This window comes from Calypte anna, chromosome 10, assembly GCF_003957555.1.
Source record: "Calypte anna isolate BGI_N300 chromosome 10, bCalAnn1_v1.p, whole genome shotgun sequence".
NCBI classification, from domain to species: domain Eukaryota; kingdom Metazoa; phylum Chordata; class Aves; order Apodiformes; family Trochilidae; genus Calypte; species Calypte anna.
The window spans coordinates 19480688-19503616 of NC_044256.1; the positions used below are offsets into that span (position 1 = coordinate 19480688).

At 40.7% G+C, this 22929-nt stretch overlaps 1 protein-coding gene across 1 annotated transcript in view; it reads right to left on the reverse strand.

Moving 5' to 3' along the window:
• MEGF11 (multiple EGF like domains 11) overlaps positions 1-22929 on the reverse strand; it is a 190425-nt gene that overhangs the window by 22520 nt on the left and 144976 nt on the right. The window contains exons 14-20 of the mRNA XM_030457045.1: positions 15622-15768; positions 13182-13316; positions 9297-9425; positions 6886-7014; positions 6053-6181; positions 3494-3622; positions 3098-3331 (exon numbers count right to left, since the gene is read on the reverse strand). Of these exons, the coding sequence (XP_030312905.1) occupies positions 3098-3331; positions 3494-3622; positions 6053-6181; positions 6886-7014; positions 9297-9425; positions 13182-13316; positions 15622-15768 (1032 nt within the window). The remainder of the gene's footprint in view (positions 1-3097; positions 3332-3493; positions 3623-6052; positions 6182-6885; positions 7015-9296; positions 9426-13181; positions 13317-15621; positions 15769-22929) is intronic.

Genomic DNA, 22929 nt, shown 5'->3' on the forward strand with positions numbered 1-22929 from the left:
GTGGTTAAGCTCTCCCTGCATGAGTGGTTTTCTTTCCCACTGGCTGCAGAGTGTGTGTTTTGCTGCCATATCCTTCATCCAAAAATGCAAAAGAGTCTAAGGGCTGCCCAGGGGCTTCCCCTTCCTGCGTTCAGGTGGAATTTCTGAGGCCATGGGTTGACATGGGCTTCTATCAATTGGATGAGTACATCTGCAAAGTATTCTGCTCTGAATCCACACACAAAACTCCAGGCTGAAATTCCTGTACCTTTATGTAATACTGCTACTGTCCTTCAGCATCCTCTGCAACACACAACTGCACATACATATGTTGTTCTTGCCATCCAGCCATGCTCTTAGTCTCTGTTTCTTATCTGTGACAAGTATCCATCTCTCCATTTTCAGCTGGGGAAGGTGCCTTGTGCTGGCTTTCTGCTTTATAGAAGTGAAAGGCTGGAAACAGCATTTGTAAGGCCAAAGGTGGGAAGGTTACTGGATGTTTCAGTAGGAGAGGGTGCTGGAGGGCAGTCAGAATTTGGCAGGGAGCTTCCACAAGCCCTTGTCTGGAATTCATAAATGCCCTTCTAAAACAAAGACCAAAGCTTGAAAAAATGCTGATACCTGCAGCCAATTTATAATGAGATGAAGATGGAGCAAATTATTTCTAATTTCTTAGGGTGAGACATGAAGAAAACTGTTTTTGTGATCTCCAGAAAGAGACAGCTGACCCCACTCAGTTGCAGCTTTACGAGGGATAAAATTTATACTGCAACAAGGGCTGCACAAAGAAAGATGGGTAAAGAATATAGTAAAGCCCCAGTCTCTGCATCCCCATCACTGACTGAGATGAACAGGAAGGAAGCATTATCCAGTTTCTTCCTAGAGAAGCCCATACAACACCACTGACCTGGTGCTCTTCAGGATTGTGAGGACTTGGTACTTAATGTTTTTTTACAAACTGATAACTTGCAGTGCCACAAGGGCAAGAATTAAATTCACTGTCATTGCTCAAGGACCAGAAGAGATCCCAGGTTCAATGCTGATGGATGTGATCCCTCAGATATTTACAATGTATCTAGGAATTCAGCCATCCCCAAGATAGTTCTTTTTTCCATTAAGTACCTAAGTATACCTTGGAATCAAGAGCTCTGGGATAGGTGGCTCTGCCTGAAAGGAATGTGAAGAACATTGCATATGGAGATGCAAGGCTCACAAAGACATAACCTGCAAGGACAGTTCTGGGCTGCCAATGTGTTCAAGTGTAGTATCTTCCTCTGTGTGTCTGAGAAGAAAAGTCATCTGTCTGTATTACCTTTGAAGGATAAAGTATCCTTTCTCAGCATTAGCCTTTTTTCAGGACTTCTTGCAGAGTATCACTGGCAAACCATCAGGTTCATTTGCTAAATCTCTATTCATGGTAAAATATGGAGAAAAAACAACCGTGGGATTTCTGTTCCCTTGTCTGAAGGGAGAAGCTCAATTACTCCAGTCAGGAACTCCCAACCTCAGCAATATTCATCTCCTTATTTTGAAATTTGTAAGCTGTGCCTCTTAAGCATGCTGGGTTCCACATACATCAACTAGAAAAGCACAGAAATAAATGAGGTGTAAGCAGGCTTTGTAAATAAATGGATAAAGTGCCAATATGAGAGAAAATAATTGCTGAAAAGTTCAGGGCATTTTTCCATGCCCTGATCTGCTTTCTCTGAACTTGGAGCCTCACTGCTGCTGAGATGTGCCACTGTTGTCTTCTGCATGTTCAGGGTCTGGCTCTTCAAATGATGTTGAAATGACAAATTTCAGGCCAAACTGTGCTGGCCACTAGCCAAGGATCAGTCAGCTCTATCTGGCAACACTCTCCTACATTTCTTACCCAAACGGGCAGCTTAAAGCAAGAGGCTGTAAAGCTAAAATTCAAAAATAAAAGGCAATGGGAGGAGATCCAAGGTTATTTTTTTTTTAATCCTGTAGCTATCAGAAGCAGGAATACTCTAGAATAGGCATCAGTGCTCTCAATATGAATTTAGGCAGTGGTGCTCAGCAGACAGGCCCTGATCATTGCAGGAAACCATGTCCCTGATGTGGGGACTGAAGTCGTGGAGTTTTGTGGAGTAATGGAGTCAAAAAGCTCCTTGATGAAGCCCTGGCTGCACCCAGGCACTGATATCAGTGCCTTGGTAAGAGAGGTTTCCTACCAGAAGTGTCCTGGGCAGGGAAATCCAGACAGAAGCTTCCAGCCTTGCCACCTGGAGACAGCACAGAAGCCAGGTCAGAGGCAGCAACAAGTGGCTGGGACTCCTGCACTTAGACTTGGAAGCAGAAAGAAAAAGGCAATGCAGGACTGGGGAAGCAGAGGTGCTACCTGCCCTCTGCCAACCTCTGCCTGTTTCAGGAGCTTCTAATTACTCAGACTCACAGATTCAGCCATTTAAAGGGAAATGAAGAAGCAAAGTGCAGAGGGCAGCAAGCACAGAGGGGCTCCCCACTAGAGACAGATGGGAGGAAAGAGGAAGGATGTAAAACCACCTACTTTCTAGCATCCTATCTGATACTAGCCAGAGAAGAATGGAGAAGGATGAAAGTGGTAAAGAAGAGATCACATTCAATGTTAAGCCAATCTGTCAGGAAAAGCTGTCCTCCATAGCAGTAGCAGAAGATAGAAAGAAGCAAGAAATGTGATCTCAGTATGACTTTTTTTTTTGAATCAACAAATAGGAGACCTCAGATCACAAGCTGCAACATGGACAAAACCAAAAGCTTACGACTGACCCAGTGAAACCAGTTCCTCAAGCAAAGAAAAAACTCATCTTTGAAAGGCTGCAGACAGGGAGAACCCTGCACTGCAATAGGAAGGCAGCTGGCTTTAAAAAAGAGATGTATTAAATGCAGATTATTTCTTGCCTAGATATATCCTGTATCTTCATATATAAAGCATCTTAAATCAAGTTTTAAGTTCTATTTGCTTTCCTGTCCCTGCTGTGTTAAAAGATCATGGTCTTCAGGGGAAGAACACGAGTGCCATTATTTTTGAGTAACACTTTATACATCACAGAAACTTGTATTTCCCCAACATACAGGAATATGAGTCTGTATTTGATTAACATAAAAAGACCCTTACCAGAAAGTGAGTAATCTGTATTAGTCATCCTCATGGCTGGAGTGTAAGATACACTTGGCATGTCATGGCCCTTCTCCTTCTGTTTCCGTCGATACCACACAAACAGTGCCAGCAAGACCATAATAATTAGAAGGAGAATAATAATTCCAATGATTGCTCCCACTGAGTGCCTCTCTGATCCAAGAGCAGGGCTAATTTTAGTATAGGGGTTTAATTCTTCCATCATAAGAGCCGCTGTTAAAAGTAATTCATAACACACTGTAAATTGAATCATGCATTTCATTCTTGAAATACTGTTGGTTTTTGTTTGTTTTTTTTTAAACCAAGTACATCATTGGGGTGGGGGGAAGGAGAGAGAGGAGAAAGAGAGAGATTTTACAGAGAATTTCACTGTACCTTGATCACATCGGATTCCTTTGAAGCCTGGACTGCAGTAGCAAGTACCTGTGACATGGTCACATGTGGCATTATTCATGCATTCACAGAGTTGTTTGCAACCATAACCAAATGTTCCAGGTGAGCACTCTGGGAAGCCAAAGAAAAAGATTGGAAAGGATTCTGCTTTGGGGAGGAATGGGTTGAAATGCTTGCCATGGAAAATTCAGTAGAAAAGCTCCCCTGGTTTCATAGTCTTTAGGATTAGTGATATAGCATTATTCTAAAGCAGGAGATGAATGTATTTCTTGTACATTTCATTGAGGTATTACTTACTAAGCTGAAACTTCCTGGGAAAGTCATCACAAGGATGAAACCAATAATACATATAGACACTTTAAAAGCCTTGCTGTGTATCACAAGCATACAGAATTTAGCAGGTCATGAGCTCAGAAGCCATAAGCAACACCTTAAAAGAGCACAGCATTCTCCAGCAACTCTGCATTTTTTTTTCCTGAAGGCAGTTGTAAAGAAAAATTTAATGTACCTTTATATGAAGACAATTGACTTTTACCAAACAAATCCCCCATGCTTACATACTTCTCCCCACCAGTGCTCAAAGGTGAATATAACAGTGTAGATGGTGTTACAGAACTGAGCATCTGAATGGTTTGATTTGCTCTGCTTCTGTTAGCATTCCTAGTACAAAAGGAATTTCCACCCTGTATTTTTATTTCCATCAAAAATAAAAAGATTGAATGTTCAGCTGAGAAATGTATTCATACAATTACCCTGATGGGCTATTACAATAAATCTGTAGGCAGCTTACTGTACTTCTTGAGGCACTATTCAATAAAAAAATTAAAGAAACAACTTCTGTCAAAGCCTACTGATTTCCATACAGAAGATGCATTACTGAACCATGCATGCTTGCTACAACTCTTTACATGCTAAGTTGTTTGTTTTTGTATGACACTGCAAGTGTTCTGCATAGCATGATGATTCCCTCCCAGTGTGGGTATCTAAGTGACTTCTAGTAGCCAAAATTTCATATTCAGTAATGAACAGTAGCCAGAATCTGTATAATGATTTGTAGTGAGGGTTAACGTATTTTTGTCTCATCTGCAGGTCCCCAGCAAGGAATAATTAATGCTCATTCTGATACTTTACATTAATAAGAACTTAATTTTTGGACTGCACCACAGAAACAATGTCTGCCTCTAGGCATTTCATCTGCAGTGCAGTGTGACTGCACATCCAGCAGGATTCTGAGAAGGAAGGAGTCCTAGTGAAGAGATACTTTCTCATTAAATAGTAGAAAACCAAATAAATAAATACATTTGTAGTTTTGCTAGAAAAGAAAGTCTCAGGTTTTGTATCGAGGTCACATTATAAATGTAGCTTCTTGTATAAAATCTGCTGTGATGCAGTTCTACTAGGGAACTTTTTTCCCCATTTTATTCATGGTTGCAGAAAAGGCATGTACAAATTCACAGTAAATTGGCCATTTATGGAGTTAGAGTGATGCTATATGTATTCCCCACATAGGCATCCAAATTTGGTCCTGAGATACATATTTTGCTGAATGCAAGCAGAAAATAAAAGATGTTCATGAAGTTAGTTACATGTACAAATACTTTCATAAAGATCCATGTAGTCAGATACAGTTAGGAGGCTTTGAGGAAGGCCTGCAGGAATCTAGCAGGAATGTTAGTGTACTACCTGACTGCCAAAAAAAAGGAACAAAATCCTGTGGCCTTGGTAAGGTGAGACAGATTTCACCCTGAATTTAGAATTGAAGTAACAGTGTGAGAATTTTCTTTTGATTTACTATACAGGACAAACAAGTAATTATTCAGCTACACTTTCCACTCCCTCTAATTCTCTGTTCTTAACATAGCCACTTGGCACAGTGTGCTACATATGTCACCAAGAGATGGACAACAATTACAGTAAGATATGCCAGTGCCCTCACAAGGTGATTGAAATTCATTATTAAACACTTGCTCACAATGCAAGGTAAATGTAGATACTCCCAAAAATGGCAAGCAACTACTTTTTCCCTTGATCTGTTCCTATTGCAAAGATGAATCTTTATTTGACCCACATCTAGAGCATAACTTGTGTAAGAATACCCCATTATTTCTTGGAAGACAGAGCAGAAAGCAGTCCTTTCTTTTAACTCTTCTCTCTTCCTTCATGCCTAGGGAAAGCTGATGCAGTTGCTCTCAGCAGTGATAGTGAGGCAACACAGAGCTTGTGTTTCTCTATTAATTAGGTACAAGTGGTTTGGGAAGGCTCCATCCAGTCAGGACTGAGTGCAGTGACTTGCTTTTATCTCCCCTAACTTCAGGCTGGGAATAGAAAGGCCTAATTTGCAGAGGATTCACTGCATTTCTTTATGCTTAAGCAGCCTGGCCAGCCTTCCAAAGATGCCTTCTCCCAGTGGATTACACAAGCAGCCTGGGGTTTCTCTCTTGCTGACATCAGCACCTCATTTAAGAGTGTATTTCTGCAAAGAATTGTGAAACACACCCCCACCCTGGAGAAACAGTAAAATGAAGTCCTGTTGCTACTTACTCTGCTCACATTGTTTGCCTGTAAAGCCAGTCCTGCAGGTGCACTGGCCAGTGATGTGGTCACAGTCTGCTCCATTCTGACACTGGCAAACATTGGCACAGTTTTTTCCATAAAAAGCAGCTGGGCAACCTTTCAGGAATCAGAATAAGGGAAGACTAAGAAATAAGCTGAAACACAAACTCAGATGTATTATCAGCACAAAATGTGTAGGCCTCTAAATCTATGGATTTTCAGCCTCTGTATATTTAATAGCACTCTTTTGATCATTTCAATGCAGAGATGCTATGACAGCCAATTTTCTTGAAGGAGTGTTTCTCATCTCTTACAGAATTGCCACTTGAAAGTTTCAGAAGAATGAAAACTTGACCCATCTAGACACACTGCATTTTAGAGAAGTGAAGAAGATGGCTAAAGACAAGTCTCTAAAAGGCCAGAGATCAAGCACTTACTTGCAATTGAAAGAGGCTTCTTGAAGGGCTCACCAAAATCTGACCTCTTTGACACAGTGCTGATAATTCAGTACTAGTGGGATGAGAAATCTCCAGTATTTTCCTAAATCTGACCCTATATACTGAGACTTTAACCAGCAGGGACACAGACTGAAAATTCAGACAGTGACTCAATAATCTTAATGATCAGTCCCTCTTTTATCGAGTGCCAAGGGCATACAACGTCTTGAAAAGCTTCAGGACTTGTTTCTTCGGGGTGATACAAAGATACCCCAAAGCAGCAAGTGGTTTACCAGGGAAGACTGCAATACTCGGAAGAGACACGAGGTAGCAGCACCTACTTTGGCAGATTCCCTGGCACAACAGTGGCTCTGAAAGGCTTACGCTGAGTGCAGTAGAGCCCGGTCCAGCCATGAGTACATCTACATTCTCCATCGTAAGGGCTGCACATTGCTCCGTTGTGGCAGTTGCACGAATGAAAGCAGTCAGGGCCCCAAAAACCAGTGGGACAAGCTATGAAAATACAAGAGATTTGTTAGCTGATAAAACAAAATCATCCAAACAGAAAAAGCAATGTTAATGCAATACAGGAGCAACAGGAAAGGGAGAGCCTGGGAGATACCAGCAAAGTCAGAACTTTGACATTGCAGAGATGCCAGGGCAATTGCTTTACAAACCCAGGTGCCAACCTGACATCTCAGCCATGCCACCAAGCCCTGGCAGAAGGGATTTCTTCCCACAAAGGTGGTAGGATCAAGTCTCTGATGCAAATGTGCACTGAGCACCACTGAAACAGTCACCCTGGACTACATCTAAGAGCTCTGGCCCCTCTCCCTGCCTATTGGCATTATCTGTGAAGGTAATTTAGGCAGGGTTTTAAAATATCAAGGTAATTTAATTGTCTTTTTGAAATCCTGGAGTTCTTGCATAATCAAGCCCAGCTACTCATGGTTTACTTTTTGCTGTGTGATCAGCTTCTCAAATCACCACACTCACTTGAAGCAGAGAGTGATACTCCAGCTATGGAAAATGGAAAGAACACTTCTTATAGGATGAATTCCCATCCACAAAATAAGATTGCTTTGGTTGATGGGGCTAATATTAAATTAAAATCCCCAGGTCTATTTTATATTTCAACAAGTACAATATTAATACATTTTCAAAAGTTATTTTAAGCCTCCCTCCAAAAAACGAATGCAGTAAGTTACAGTTATCAGTGCCAGACTAAAAGATCCAAAATTATGATAAACCTTTAACATCTATATTTCTGCTTTAGAAAGTGCTTTCCATTACTTCCTGTTAAAAGATGTGAATTAATAAGGCATAGTTCCCAGGAAACCTGAAAGTAGAGAAACTGTGCCTATTTCCATGCCATTGGCTCCATTTCTGACAATAAATGCAAGTTTCTGGCATATAACAGACATCTCTAAAGCCAGAATGAATAGCAAAAAAACCCCCTGCCATGACGTAAATCAAACTATAGGTCACTGAACTCAGACAATGTAAAGCTGAACAGGATTTGGCCTAAAGTACTCTTGCTATAAGCAACCAGAAATACTTCTACAATGCCTTTGTAAGCCAGAGCTGCAGGGGCTGTTAGTGTCTCCAGAACTGTCTCTGGACTTGGAGCTAAAATTATCTCCTTTGCAGCTCCATCTCTCGGTCATTCCAGGTTAACTGGAGTGGAGGAAGCTCTGACTGAAATAGCTCAGGACCAGTTTGTGAGGCCAGGTGCCACCAGGAGCCTGGGGTGAGGCCAGGTTCTCCTTGGGAGATTTACACTCTCTTTACAAGAAGGTAACTAACAGAAACAGCCAGGTTCCCACTTTGTTCATCCACAAAACAAAGTGGCTGTCACCACGTCCTGCTGCCAGGCCAAACTGGGCAGTGTTGCTGTGAACTGGACTGCCTCATTCTGTAAGAAAAAACATCCTTTTTTTTTTTCAAGGCTAACAGAAACTAACAGTAATTTCCCAATTACTTGGCTAAATATAATGAGGAATCTGAGGAGCTTTCATTCTTTTCTCTCTTTTTTTTTTTTTTTCTGAGTGACAGCAATATTCTGCCTATAGAAGACACACAATAAAAGCAAAATTACAGATGTCTTTTTTTATCCGACTCCTACTTTATCACTTGCAGTTTAATATATTTTACTCTGGAACGCTGTCTAATATGCTAGTTGTATCCTGAATATGAAGTAACAGCTCTGAATGATAGGATATTGCTTTCCTCTGTGATCTATCTTCAATTAAGGGATGCTCTCAGGAAATGACACTTTGGGATCAGCAAATGCCAATCTTCTACCTGGGCAATTTTCAAGAAGAAATCCTCCATCCCTCCAAGCCCACACTGACTTTTACAATTAAATTACATTTAATAGAAATATTTCAGCTACCTAATTTCTCAGTTCTGGGGGGCTTGGTACATGAAAACATCTACTGCTTAATAATTTGTACTGTAATGGCTGAAAGAAAATTGTTTCAAGAAATAAATAAAAGGGAATCCAGATGGAAATTAAAAAGAAGCATGGAGCTTTCCTTTTTTGATAAGAGCTTGTGACCTCCCTTTCCTGTGATATAAGCTGGTAACAACTTCTGCAAATTCCAAACACAGAAATTAACTCAAGCCAAAGCTAACTAAGATTAATTAAAAGAAATACTCTATAAAGACAGAAAGGCACTGGCTGCTGTAATACTTCAGGGATTTCCCCAGAATCTGTCTTTAACTTTCAGAAAACACTAAACCAGAAAATATGTGATTTTAAAGCAGAGATGGAAAAACAACATTTTGCTTACTCTGTGAGCAGTCTGTCCCTATCCAGCCTGGAAAACACTGGCACGATCCATCAATAGGATTGCAGGTCCCGTTCTCAGTACACTGGCAGAGCTCTGCACAGTCCTTCCCATATTTTCCACTGGGACAGACTGAAAATATAAGACAGGTCACTGAGGGGTCTTCATAATTGATATGAGGAAGTTGTAGGACTTAACATTTAGCAATTAGAGATAAAAGTAATTACAACGTTTTTCTTTGCTTAAGTCAAACGGGAAAAATTCTTCTGCAAGGGAATGAAGAAGTTGAAAGTACTCAAGTTCCATTCTGTCTGCTAACATCCCAGGCATAAAAACAGAAAAAAAGTAATCTCAAAATCCATTTTTCTGCTGGAAAATAAATCTAATATAGTTTGAAGGTTGTAATTATTGAAGGGCATTATGGAAAGACAAAAAGAGGGGAGACAAAGCAGAGAAAAGGGGTTATTGGGAGAGGAGGAGAACAGTGGAGCTGAGGAGAATTCCAGGAGTAGCAGCTGAAGGAGTGGCAGTCCCTACCCTGCCATCCCACAAGCACCACACAAAGCATCATTAATGCTGCAATCTGGATTACACTGGAGCACCAACCTCATCACTATCCTGACTCCTTCTGGACCAAACAGTGGTGAGAAAGGAACGTGCCTTTGCTGCTGGACACACCAGGCTTTGCTGAAGATCAGCTTTCAGCAGTGTTGGTGGGAAGCAGCCTCCCACCATCTCACAGATTCAAAGCCAGGAAGAAGACTGCCACTTGCATAAATATTTTTACCTTTTAAGTCTGGTGGAAGACTACTCCCACAAATAAAGCCCCTATCCAATTGCTGAAATGTCATGTTTGTCTTTTGGCACCCGTCCACCTCTTCCTTTCCACATATTCCTTTGCTGGAATACATGTACAATTAGGTTGCAAATGTGGTTTCCAAGGATTATATCTATGTTTGATGAGAGCTGTTAAACAGAAGTGCTGCATTCTAACAAAACCATCTCTTCCTGTTTGTCCACCTAGCTTACTCCTGAATTTTGAAGAAAAGAAACTCTATAAATTTTTTTTTCAGAGTCATCTTATAACAGCCCAAGCACAGTGACATGAAACTAATAGACACGTAGATCTTCAACCTCCCGACCAAATTACTGGAAATCTTTAATGCTAAAGTTGATGGAAAGCTCTGTTCAGTAATGAATGAAATGTTTAATTTCTGTGTGCTTATTGGCTGTGTTCCCTGACAAAAACAGATGCATTTCTAAAACAAGATAAAACATACAGTCCATCTTTGCAAAGAATGTAACAAATGGAACTGGACTTGTATCCTGGTAACTAATAGTGATGTCAAAAAAGTGATTAAGGCACTTCCCTGCATTATGCAACTTTTTTACTGCTTCAGCCACTCACATTTTCTCATAATGTAGTCTCTACTGGTGACCTCAATCTATCCAGACTTTGATTCAGCTGCAGATTGAAACCCTGAGCTGTGATTCATCTGCTTTTATACAATATGCTATCCTCTACTCTTACTACTGCAGAAACCAAAGAATGTGCCCACGATTGTTTCCTGCATGCATTCCTGTATACTATGGACTTATCTGCAGGGGTGGATAAAGTTGCTTTTGGTTTTCAAATGATGTGCTAAACAGACTTTTTCTCTAACCAAAAAGAGATAAAACTAAACACAATGAAAAGAATAATACACAGACAGAAAGAGAGAGAAGGAAAGAAATCATATCACAGAAGAGCAAAAACTGAAATGATCTGTCAGCTTATGTTCTCATACATGCTCCACCATTATCCAGGTCCAATTCTCTGTACAGAGCAGCTCAGTGCAATATTTTTATTGCATCTTTAAGATGGAGATAGATCATATCACATAAATGAAGGCTGGGTTTTTTTATTTGTACAGAAAAGTAGTTCTCAAAAAGCTTACTTAAAATAGGAGGTGATTTGCACTGCAACATGGAATACTAATGAATCAGGAAAAGATTTCTGATCTAAACACCAGTGCTGACAAAGGCAACAAGACACACTTCAGAGAAGAAATGTTTTGGTTCCAGACAGTGAGAGCTAGCAGAGGGGTTCCTGCTGTGTGAGCACTTCTTGTCTCAGTGAAACAGTGGGATGCCCTCCAGAATGACAACACAGGACTAAAGACAGATCCTGCCAAAAATGGTTGTTCTCATTAGTTTAAGTCACCCTGTTGTGGATTGACACAGCTCCTCTCTTGTACAGTTGTGAGAATCCAACACAAGCACTTTTCCAAATGTCTCAGACATGGTTAAACAAAGCTGTAAAGTGAGGACTAGCACCAATTTCTTCAGGAGGGATCTGATTGTATGATGCAGATAGTGATGTTAATTAGCTCTAAAAGCTCTGAAGTGGGACTCTGAAAGTCCCTGTGGGATGTCAGGTGTGTTCCAGCTGTGATAACAAGTTATTATCAATCCATCTTGCTACATGATTGTGGTAGATATTAAGAAAACAGCTGCTCAGTTGTTTGATGCTCGGAATCCTGAGTACATCCATGTCAATCTGTGTCATTTCAGAGGTGACACAGCTCCCCACATGCATGTGCTGCTGGTGGAAGAATGTTCCCACTGCCAGAAAAGAGACAGCACATCTCCACAAGGAGATGAAAATTCTCCAGTAAAATCTCTGTTCCACGTTTTTCTAATGGAAAACATTAATTAGCATTTTTTTCTCTCTACAAAATAAAGTTACATGCTAACTCATTATGACAAACTGCAACACAAATTGATTTTAATTAGGACATGAATATTTTAAAATTAATTTGGTGGATAGATCAACATTTCAAAGTAAAACCAGGAGTGCTGAACATCTGAGCAAAAATAAAATAGTTTTCTTAAGAGGATAATTAGCCCTGCTTATGCTTTGAAATCTGGCTAACCTTTCACATAAAATGGACAATTTCACTGAAATATGTTCATTTTAATAGATTAATTGGTATTATTAGTTGACTATACAGCACAGGAAAAAGAAAACATGGTTATACCTAATCTATCTTTAATGGTTTTGCATAAGCTCTGTCTGCAGTTTCTAACTTACTGCAAAGCAGGTCATTAAAAAGTGTCCATTCCATTTTGACAGACTTGGTGACTTCACAAGGGCAGCAGCCATTACAAATAATCTCTTTTAAAGCTGGGTGTGGAAAATATCCACAGTAGGATGTACTGAGAATCTGCAGAACACTGGTATGATCTTGCAGCCTGCTTGAGGATAAGGCTGGAAATGGAACCCACGGTTAAATGTGGAGTAACTTTCAAAGGTCTGGAAAGGTGATGGACATTTGGTTGAGCTGAAACTGCCCTTCACCTGTGAAAATCATCTCACTTTCCCTGCCTCACTGCAGATTTTTCAGTCTCCTGCACTTGTGTTTGAGTGCCCATGATTTTAGCTATTCCCAGTCAGGTCCTAGACAGTGTAAATAAGGTTCCACACATGAAGTCAGGGTTTGGGTTTCTCTACCTGAGCTGGCCTTTACCTTAACTACCATCTCCACCTCCTGCTGAGGAAGAGGGCATGAGGGTGACATCAACATATAGGATATGGGAGGCTTAGCAGAAAGGAAAATAAAACCTTTAGCTGGCTGCTATATTTACAGCAGGTGCCTCATTCCATATTCATTTCAATACAGAGCAGCAGACCTGTTTTATTTATGAAAGCAGGAGCAGCACATCCTATTTACAAAAGGGTGACTAAGTACCTATTTGCATTTTACTTCTAAAGAAAAGAATTCCTTGTGATCTAAACTGCTGAAACAAGGAAAAAAAAAGGCAGGAACCTTGTGAACAGTCTTGCTGCAAAGTTAGACACAGAAATGTAGGAAAGGAGGTGACACTTGGGGGTCTTGGGCTTAGTACCTTGGTTGCAGAGAGTGCCAAAGAATCCTGGCAAGCAATCACAGTGTCCTGACACGTGGTGACAAGGCCCACTGCTGTGCACACAGTGAGGGCATGGCTGGCTGCAATGGTGTCCATAAAAGCCAGAGGGACAAACTGAAGATAAAACATAAGAGATTAAGATTTTTGAGACCTCATAGCCCACTGGCAGATATGGTTAATACCTGGCAAAAAATATTCCAGTACTTTCACAATAAGCAGGAAGAGGAACACACATATGCACAGACAAGAGAAACTCACAATATCATTTCTTTAGGAAAGTAAGCTAAGAAATCAGAAGAGAGGTATTAGGAAATATTCAGTATTTTGCATTTAAACAACTATGTCAAAAGCTGATTTCTAAACATCTTAGGGGCAGTACCTGTGTTCAGGTGGGACAGTCAGTTTGCACATCTTATTGCAGGAGCAGCACCCATCAGTGATGAAGAGAATTTAAAAGTGGTAATTATGGTAACAGCATACAGAATCACCTGATTTGCATCAGTAAGCACACCAGATAGCTGAATAAACTTGCCATGAATTGTGTGCTTGAGTTACTTAAAACCTGGATTGAAATTATTATGGAATTTGCCCATAAGGTACAGGGTTAAGATTACAGCTCAGTATCTCTTAGGAACTCACATTGTTGCTTCTAGGTACGTATAGAATTAATAAAATCAGCCACTGTCCAAACATTCAGTGCTATGTGTAAGCACAAAGACTTGTTAAATTGCAGTAACTATAAAAATGACTTTGTATGGTTTTTTTTTACTCCTGTGACTCTCTGTTACACAGTTCTGACTCAGTGGTTACTACATCATGTGTGTTCTGTTTTTTCACTGAATGAGAATTTGTCTCTTGGTCCCTATGTTCACAGAGGGTGTCAGGTTCTTGCACTACTGCAGACTTCCAGCTGGAACTTGGCTGACAGGTTTGTAGGTGATGCACTAGCTATAAAACAACCTGGATCATTCCTGGAGACATTTCTGCAGGCTTAGGAGCAATAAATTATCCAAGTGTCTCATGTAATCCCGATTACACAGGCAGAACAAGCTGGCTGCATATCATCCTCAGTCCTGGCTAAGTTCTGCTTCTGAATGAATTTTCAAGAGAAAAATGGGAAAGATTCTGAGAGCAAACTTAGCAAACTAAAGGCTTCCTTCACCTACAGAGGTGGCCTCTTCACAAAGAAGGACTGAGCCTGAATCCCACAGAAGAAGTGGGAGCAAGCTGAATTCCCTGGCTGTGTACACACATTTCAGCATCATAAGGAAATAGCAGAAGCATCCACAGAACCCCTTTGCTGTCAGCCCAGTAGGGAGGAAAGTTTGTCCCCATTAGGTCCTCAGCAAATGTCCTTAGGGAGCAGTCTGATTACTGGAGTTGCAAGCTGGGGGCATGGTTTGCCTCTTGTAGCCTACATGCCATCAGCTGATAAAACTAAGCTGGTTTTTTTCATCTCAGAAAGGTCAGAAACTATTAACTTCCTGAAGTTTTGCACTCTTAAGGTCTCAGATTTGTAAAACAATTTCTTTCCCAATTCCCTGAAGCACTGAGCACCACATTTTAGCCTTGGAGAGAGGTTTTACAGCTATATAGATATGCTGAAGCACCTGGAAATTGGGGGTTGTAATGGAAATGCTTATAGGCCATTAACTACAGCAGTGCTAGAGGTCATCCTTATAATGGCTTTAAATAAAAACTGTCAGCTACAAATTATTTTTAGAGATGAGTGTGTTCCAGTGTCAAGTGTAACTGGTGAAATCAAAGGGGATATATGAACTGGGCATGCAGAATGTCTTACAGGAAGAACAAGAGCTGCTGCAGAAAAGAAAGACAAACCCATTTTTTGTTTACACAGGAAGACAGTTGTGTGTGGTCTGGATCAATGAATAAGGGTCCCTAAGAGACTAATGCAGCTTCCCAGATAAAGCAAATGAGAGGAATCTTCTCTCCTTGGCACATTCTAATATGTAGCAGCAGAGCATCAGAAAGCAGCTATTTCAGGTTGCTGTGTTGCTTTTTCTGGCATATAAAACATTGCCATGTTGTTTTGATAGCCAATGCTCCTCCACTTGTCATTATGTGATGGGTCAGAGCTGACTCTGCTTAACAGGTATCCAATAATTTACCACCACTGAACTGTAAATCTTCTTTTGCCTGGATCCATAAAAGCCAAGCTTGTGTGTAAAACTCCTTCTTTCAGTCCTCCTGTGACCTCTGGGTGCTGTGGAAGGCCAGAAGAAGAAACACAAGGCACTAAATGCAGCAGAGTCTTGACTTCTTAGTCACGAAGACCTCTTTAGGTTAGCATTTGCCCTTAGGAAGTCAGGAGCAGCTCAGAAACCTGTGGCTCTGCCTGTCTGGTGTCAGAAATTTCTACTTGCTTTGCTCCTGCCACCACATCTATGGAAAATCTTACTTCTCTGGCACAAGGGTCCTCTGTATCCTGGTGCACAGTCACAGGTGCCATCCTCTGGGGAGCAGGATCCTCCGTTCTCACAGTTGCAGGAGATGGAGCAGTTTGGTCCCCAGCGGCCCTGGGTGCAAATGTTGTCACAGTGGATGCCTAAGGATGTAAAGGTACATGTTAGGATTCACACAGTTTACTCTGCTCATCAAAGACTGGCTGGGCTGATCCCTCACTGTACATCATAGAGCAAACAAAGGAGCCTGGAAATGAAATAGCAATCCTTTTATCTGCTTAATAAAGTGAAAATTAAGAAAATGCCAAAGATGTGAATTCTGTAGGTGTTCCTGGGCTCCTGTTCAGTCCTTAGGACCATTACAGAAACTCAGCATGTTGTCCAAGAGATGAAGGTCAGGAATTGCTTTAAAATCACAAAATATCTTAAATAACTGGTCTGGAAATACACAGTTGATTGAAGCCTGATTACTTAAGTGTTGTGAACTGGGAGACTGAAAAAAATGAAAGATCAGGGTTCTGCAAAAATATATCTACTATTTGGATTCTTGAACACATGTCAATTCAGATCTATGCTGTTTATTGTTCACTTTCTGGCTTAAAGCACTGTGCTCTGGGTTGTTATACCCCACATCACCCAGAGCTTTCCAAGCTCTTTGTTAATGAACCAAGTTCTGATCTAGCAAGTGGCCATATGTAGGCACAGGCTGATCATTTGCATGTTAAACAGAGAGTGAGACCTGCCAATCCAGCTCCTGGTGATTCCCAGGGTTGTTGTTTGATACTTATTATTATGAAAAGCAAAGCTTGGGAACACTGAAAGAAGCACAGAGCCAGAAAGCTTAACATGAGGCTCTAGGCATTGTTTGTTTTAACTGGTGACTTTTAAAAACCATTTTGTGCCATGGCTTGTAACTTATAAATCAAATCTAAGGATCTGATCCTGCAGACCATTACTTGTCCAAGAGGCTTTTACTCCACTGGGATAAGACAGCAGCAATACCTGCAAATAGCAGAGTTATTTGCCTGATCAAGGACTCCTTGGATTGAGAAAGATTTGCTGGATTGTGAAGTAAGAGAGACATTCAGCACTGCCAGCTGCAGGGAGAGGCATTAGGGGCAGCACACTGTAGATACTGATAACAACAGCAAAAAGAAATCAGACTGGTTTGAAAATTTTCTTAACAACATTACCACACCAGGTGCCTTACAACTGTGCCACCAAGATTTGATGGTATAGACTTGCCCCAGCTCGACTTTCAACATGAAGATGTTCTTTATCATCCATGCACATGTCCTCCCTGCATAATGGGATAAATGCAGACAAGGGCTCTGAGAGCCCCAGCCTCAGCTAGAGGTTGGATTAGTGCAATGCTAAGGAGAAATACAATCCCAAGTAATTTCCTCCACCTCTGATAATGTCATCTGGATGCTACAGGTAATGGACTGCATTTGTGAAGCTGTGATCTGTACAGTCACCCAAACTTTGAGGATTATTAAATCAGCTAAAAGTCATTATAAACACACTTACAGTGCAGTTTCAAGTTGGTTTTATAAATCTCTGAAGCTAATACAGTAAGAAATACTGCAGAGCCAAAATTTCCCTTTTCTGAAGATTAATCACACAATTATAACGTCGCTTCCTAGAAAATCCTAACCACATCTGCCCAAAGTGCAGTTGGAAATGGGGTTTCTAGTAACACATGATCACAGCTTTATACAAAAAGAGGCATGGCCCATGCTGTAAAGCTTAATAAAAAACACAATAAAATAGAATAAAAACATAATACAAATGCAATTGCTTAATATTCAAGTAAAGGAAGATTTGTAGTAGTAAAATCAAGAAAAACTATTATTTTAATACAGTCTTCTCTCCTCCCTTTAAAATTAAATATTTCCTTGGATTACTTGCACAGGAAATGGTTTGTGTGTGAATTTATGTAATATATCTACAGCACTCTGTAATTAAAAAGTCATACAATAAACTGTAAATAAGCACATGCCTTTCAGTTATACAGAAATATATACAATCATTTCTAGTTTTGAGAATCCCAGAGCGAGCTCCCAGAAATGAAATTCAGACACAAATGTAGAAAAATGTGCATCTCTTCCCCCTGACTGCAGCAATCCAAACCCAATTCTCTCATTATGAATGGGCTATTTATAAACGGAGACAATTAAACAGCATTTATTTCTTGTCTCTTTCGGCAAAGTTTAGGGAAGAGTGACATTACCTCCCTTCTCTTGAAAGGCAGCTGAATTAGAATGCTGTGGCTGTTCTTTGCAGCAGCAAAGTCCTTCCTTTAGTAATGAATAATGAGGGATGTCTTCCTGCTCCTAACAAGGCAATGAGTCATTGTGAAGCCAATTGTTGTAGCCCAGTGTAGAGAGGGAAAAGGAAACCTTTTCTAGAAGACACTGATGCCCGTTACAACAGTTATTTATTTATAATTTTTCAGGACACAACTGAGAAGGTGTTGCAATCAATTTTTATTATTTTATATTATTTAAAGTGAATACTCACGGAAGACTTTGCTTTTGGAAGCTCCTACACACACTGAATTGCAAATGTAAATAAGAAGTTCAACTTGCATGTGGAGATGCACATCTTACAGAACTGTGCTAGGAAAAGCACCTTAACCTTATGACTTCCTAACTTGACAGCACATGAAGGTGGAGTCCACCCTTCCCAGCTGCTTTACAATCAAGAGCTGGCAAAGCAGCAAGCTTCTTTAAAGTAAAACTTAAATATTTTACTTAGGAACTTGCTGATGGACCCTTCTGATAAGCAATTAGTTTTCAATTTCCAGACATATAAAAAATGCTGAAGCTGACACATCTCTGTAATATGTCACGCTACAACTGCAGATTCCTGATTTATGAGCAAATTCCTTGTTTCACAAGCATGATGTAGAAATTAGAAAGACACCTATCAGAAGTCCTTGAAGCTGCAAGAAGCAGTGCTAGACATGAACTCTACTGCCTAGATACCAGGGAATTATCTTACTGCCTGAGGCTGTGGTTCACAAGTACAGAGACTAGTATGAAATTACACTTCCAAGACCTTCTTAAGCAAAGTTCTGGGGGTGAATTGTAAATTAAATTCACATAAAATTGTAGCTATCTACTGTAAGTGGGCAAAGGACATCTGTGCTCTCCTGCAGTAAGGCAGGGACAAGGTAAGAACAGAGTGTGCTGTGGGTTTTTAATTCAACATATGAACCCCCACATCCCAGTGTAGGTTTGGGGTACTGGATTTCTGCAAACACTTTCTGCTCTCCAGGAAGATTTCCACTGCCATCCTTGGGACTGCTCTGTCCATGGAATTTAGCTGACAGTCCCAAGAGTGGCTTCACTGCCCCCTTCCCCACAGCCTCTTCCTTTGCACACAAAGTGGGTAGAACAGCACCAAGGACCTGAATTCCTGTTGTGTAAGCTGTGAAAAACACAAGCTGGTATGAACTTAACCCACCAGAATGGTCATATTAAGGGAGAGCTGTTCCAAGCTTTTTCACCTGAAGGCCCCTTCCAGAATAGTTTATTACCAAGTAGCAAAACTGTTGCTGTCTGGGACATTGGGAGGATGCACTTCTCTACAAGTCTGTCTGGTGATTTGTTAAGTTGGTTCTTAGTATTAAAATTTACAAATCAAGCTGTGATGGATTCAGTGAGCATCCACACAACCATCAAGGAAAGAAAAAGGAAAAAAAAGAAACAAAACAAAATCAAGCCATACAACTGGGATGTAAGGCATCTATTGAAGAGCTACTTCATATACTGCTTCCATTAATAACCTTCAATAGCTTCAAATGAAAGTTTGTCAAAGCAATGCAGATTTGTACTGCCTGTAACTAGAGCTGACTGAAGGACTTTGGAGGGTGAAATTCCTGAAAGGCAGATGTAAGCAGAAATCCCTTTTTTCCCTCTCCAGCTTACTTGTGCAATTGTACTCGTGCTTGGGGATTACGTCTCTAACTCTTAATAAAGCCTCCCATTGTTTTTCTGCCTTGTCTCTAGATAGCTGGAAACTAATACTCCAAACACAATAGAAGAGCAAAAATGGATGGAATAAATGGGAATCAGTGGCCTATTTTTGACCACTGCTATCCCCTTGACAGCAGCCTCTGCAGCAGGGCCTGTGTGCTGCCCAACATCTAATTAGTTTTCAGGGATGCAGGAATATGATAAATTATAGGATGTAGCTCCCTTCCCTCCATGTACTTTAATTCTATATCCACCAGTGTACAACTGTAATTATTACTCTGAATAAGATTCTTCAGCTTTTTTTTTTCTTTTTTCTTCAATAATCACAATCTAAAGACAGATGAAACATCAATTAGCCATGACAGGAATTATTTCAGCAGACATTTCAATCCAACACAAACACTGTGCTCTCCTCCACCTGTCTTTCAGCATGACATGAAGTCATAATAATCTCTTATTTCTGGCATTTGAATAGCTTTGGAAAGAACAGCTTTTTTATGCATAAATAGGCACTGGGTGCATGCAGGCAATAGAGTTGGAGGCCTGAAGTTTGGTGACCATGCCTGGCAGCTTTTGTCTCTGGCATTACTGGTTCTTAATGGTGGTTTTTGTACCTGTTGCCACAGTCCAGTAGAGGCAAAACCACAGCAGTAGCAATACTTCTCGAACAGCAGAAAACACCCTGAAGATGATAGCTGCAAGGCTATTTTAGATAATTAATTGCAGAAAGTGGACCAGCAAGCACCTGACTGTACTGAAAAGAGGTATGGGAATGTATCACTGAATGTCACCTCTAGGCTGGGATGCTCTTTCATCCATCACACCCCACTGCCCAACCTGCAGCCATCCCTTCAGCAGCTATAACACATCTCCACCCAACCTGTCACTCCCAGAGGGGCTCCTCAGCATGTGGCTCTCACACCAGGTCAGAGCTAGAGGCCACTGGGGTCACCTGGAAGTCTTGCCCTGGCCTCTTAATTGGTACACTTATTTCCAATAATGATTCCTACAGTCATATGGTCATGTTTTGTTAAGCTTTATTCTCTTCTCTTTCCCTGTTACATTTTCCCTATAAATTCTATTTGAATCAGCTTTGGTTTTGAGATTAGATCATCCTGCTTTCCTAAGTAGTGAATATTTTGCTGCTTCAGTGTATAAAAGGTAAAATTAGTGCTTCTGTAATAAGAAAAAATTACATCTTCTTGCTCTCCACAGGAGACTGTAGGGAGCTGGGGGGGTCAGTCTCTTCTCCCAGGTCTCAAGTCATAGAAAAAGAGAAAATGCCTCAAGTTGTCCCAGGGGAGGTTTAGATCAGATATTAAGAACAATTTCTTCCAAAAGAATGTTGTCAGGGCAGTGGTGGAGTAACCATCCCTGGAGGAATTTCAAAGCCATGTAGATATGGTGCTGAGGGACATGGTTTACTGGTGGCCTTGGCAGTGCTGGGCTAACAGTTGGACTTGATGATCTTAAAGGTCTTTTCCAATCAAAACAATGCTGTGATTCTATGAAAAGAAAATTCAGTAAGATTGAAGAGTCTGACTAACTCTGGATCTGCTGTTATGACAGTGTACAAACAAGAGTTCATAAAACATACTTGATGCTTTTCTGTTGCTTTTTGCATCATCATATTTATTCCTACCTGAGGCAAACCCTGAAGTATTTGACTCAGATCCAGTCAGAAACACCACAGCACAATTTGTGTCAGCTCAGCATCTAGGGATGCTGAAGAACAGGAAAATCTGCTTGGGGAGGACAGCTGAGAGAAGAAAAACGTAAGGGATGTCTCATAAAATTAAATGGAAACATTAAGAATTGATGGCTGCTCATCCAGTCTGCAAATAGGCTATTTTTGCTTTTATATAGTGAAACTACTTGACAGACATAACAGCAGCCATGGTCACGTATCTATGGACTTCTGTGTTGTTCTCAAAATGCTCTCAAATAACTGTGAATTTCACATGGATGTGGTGGAGCCCTTATCTTGCTAAGCATTGCCCACTGGTGGGCTCCAGAGGGGAGACTCCTGCATGTAGCAGCCCATCAGTCTCAATGAAAGCTCCATGATCTGGTCCTAAATAATGAAGAATAAGCCTTTCCCTGCAGCCATGAAAAACCCTCAATTGTCTCTTCACTCATCAATGCATGGGCGATTTATGCCCCCATTAATGTAAGTGTTTTTCTGAAAGTAATATACTTGCAGCCTAATGCACCTCTGTGGAGCACTAATCGTCCCCCTATTTTTAATTATCCAGAGAAAACTCCAGGCATGAACCATCCAACTCAGGGATTTTATGCAATAAGATCTTTTCAGGCAAGAGACCTACCCTACAAGAAATTAGATAAGCCAACGTGTTTGCCAAAATTAAGAATCATCTGGTTCCCTTTGCTATGGGTCATTCTCCAGGGTGCACTATAACTGGAAGAAAAGGTTCTACTAGCAGAGAGGGCAGACCTTGAGGAAAGCAGTGCTAAAACAGCTCAGGTCCTATGCACTCCTCCTTTCCACTAGGATGCTTCCTTTCTACTGCTTCTCAAGCTCTGGACATGGTTTCAGCCAGAGAAGGGAGACAAACCTGGGAAAGTTCCAAGCAGACCACCAACAGGTAAGGAAGAAACTTGGAAATGGGAAAAATGTGTTGCTTTCCTGACTTACAAAAGTTCAAACCCTCCCAGCCTAAGGCAAGAGCTAAGAAAGCAACCTAGCAAGGGCAGCAGTAGAAGCAAACGTGTGCAAGCATTTTGTGTTCAAAAACCCTGACAGAAATTCAACCTTTTCTCCTTTGTGTAGAAGGAGAAAGATGCTTACAACATTTGTCACAGCCACCACTTTCCCCATAACATGTACATACACAACATCCAAGCTTGATGGCTGTTTGTTGAATGATCTTTCCTTTTTCTTCTTTCACACACAGCATGGCAACACACTGTATTTAGTCTGCTGAAATGTTCACAAATAATTTTTCATTGCTTCTTGCCCACATTTATTTATAGGTGAATGCACTGTAGGTGCAGCCAAGCTTATATATAGATTGCCTCCATATTAAACTGGAAAATGGTTGAATAACTTCTAGCACCAACCTCCATTTTTTTAGAACCCATTAAATTAGTGTAATCTAGGATGCCATCCAAGCTATATCATTTCACATACATTTCAAAGCTGTCCCTTAATAAGTCAAAATAAACCCCAAAATAAACACAAGGATAAATGAAGTCGTATCTCTTCTCTCTTTATGGGCCTAATACTGCAATCATTTCCATGCATGCTTAAGTTTAGCAGTAGGCTTACTGCAGATTCTAATTATATTCTAAGGGTCTGAT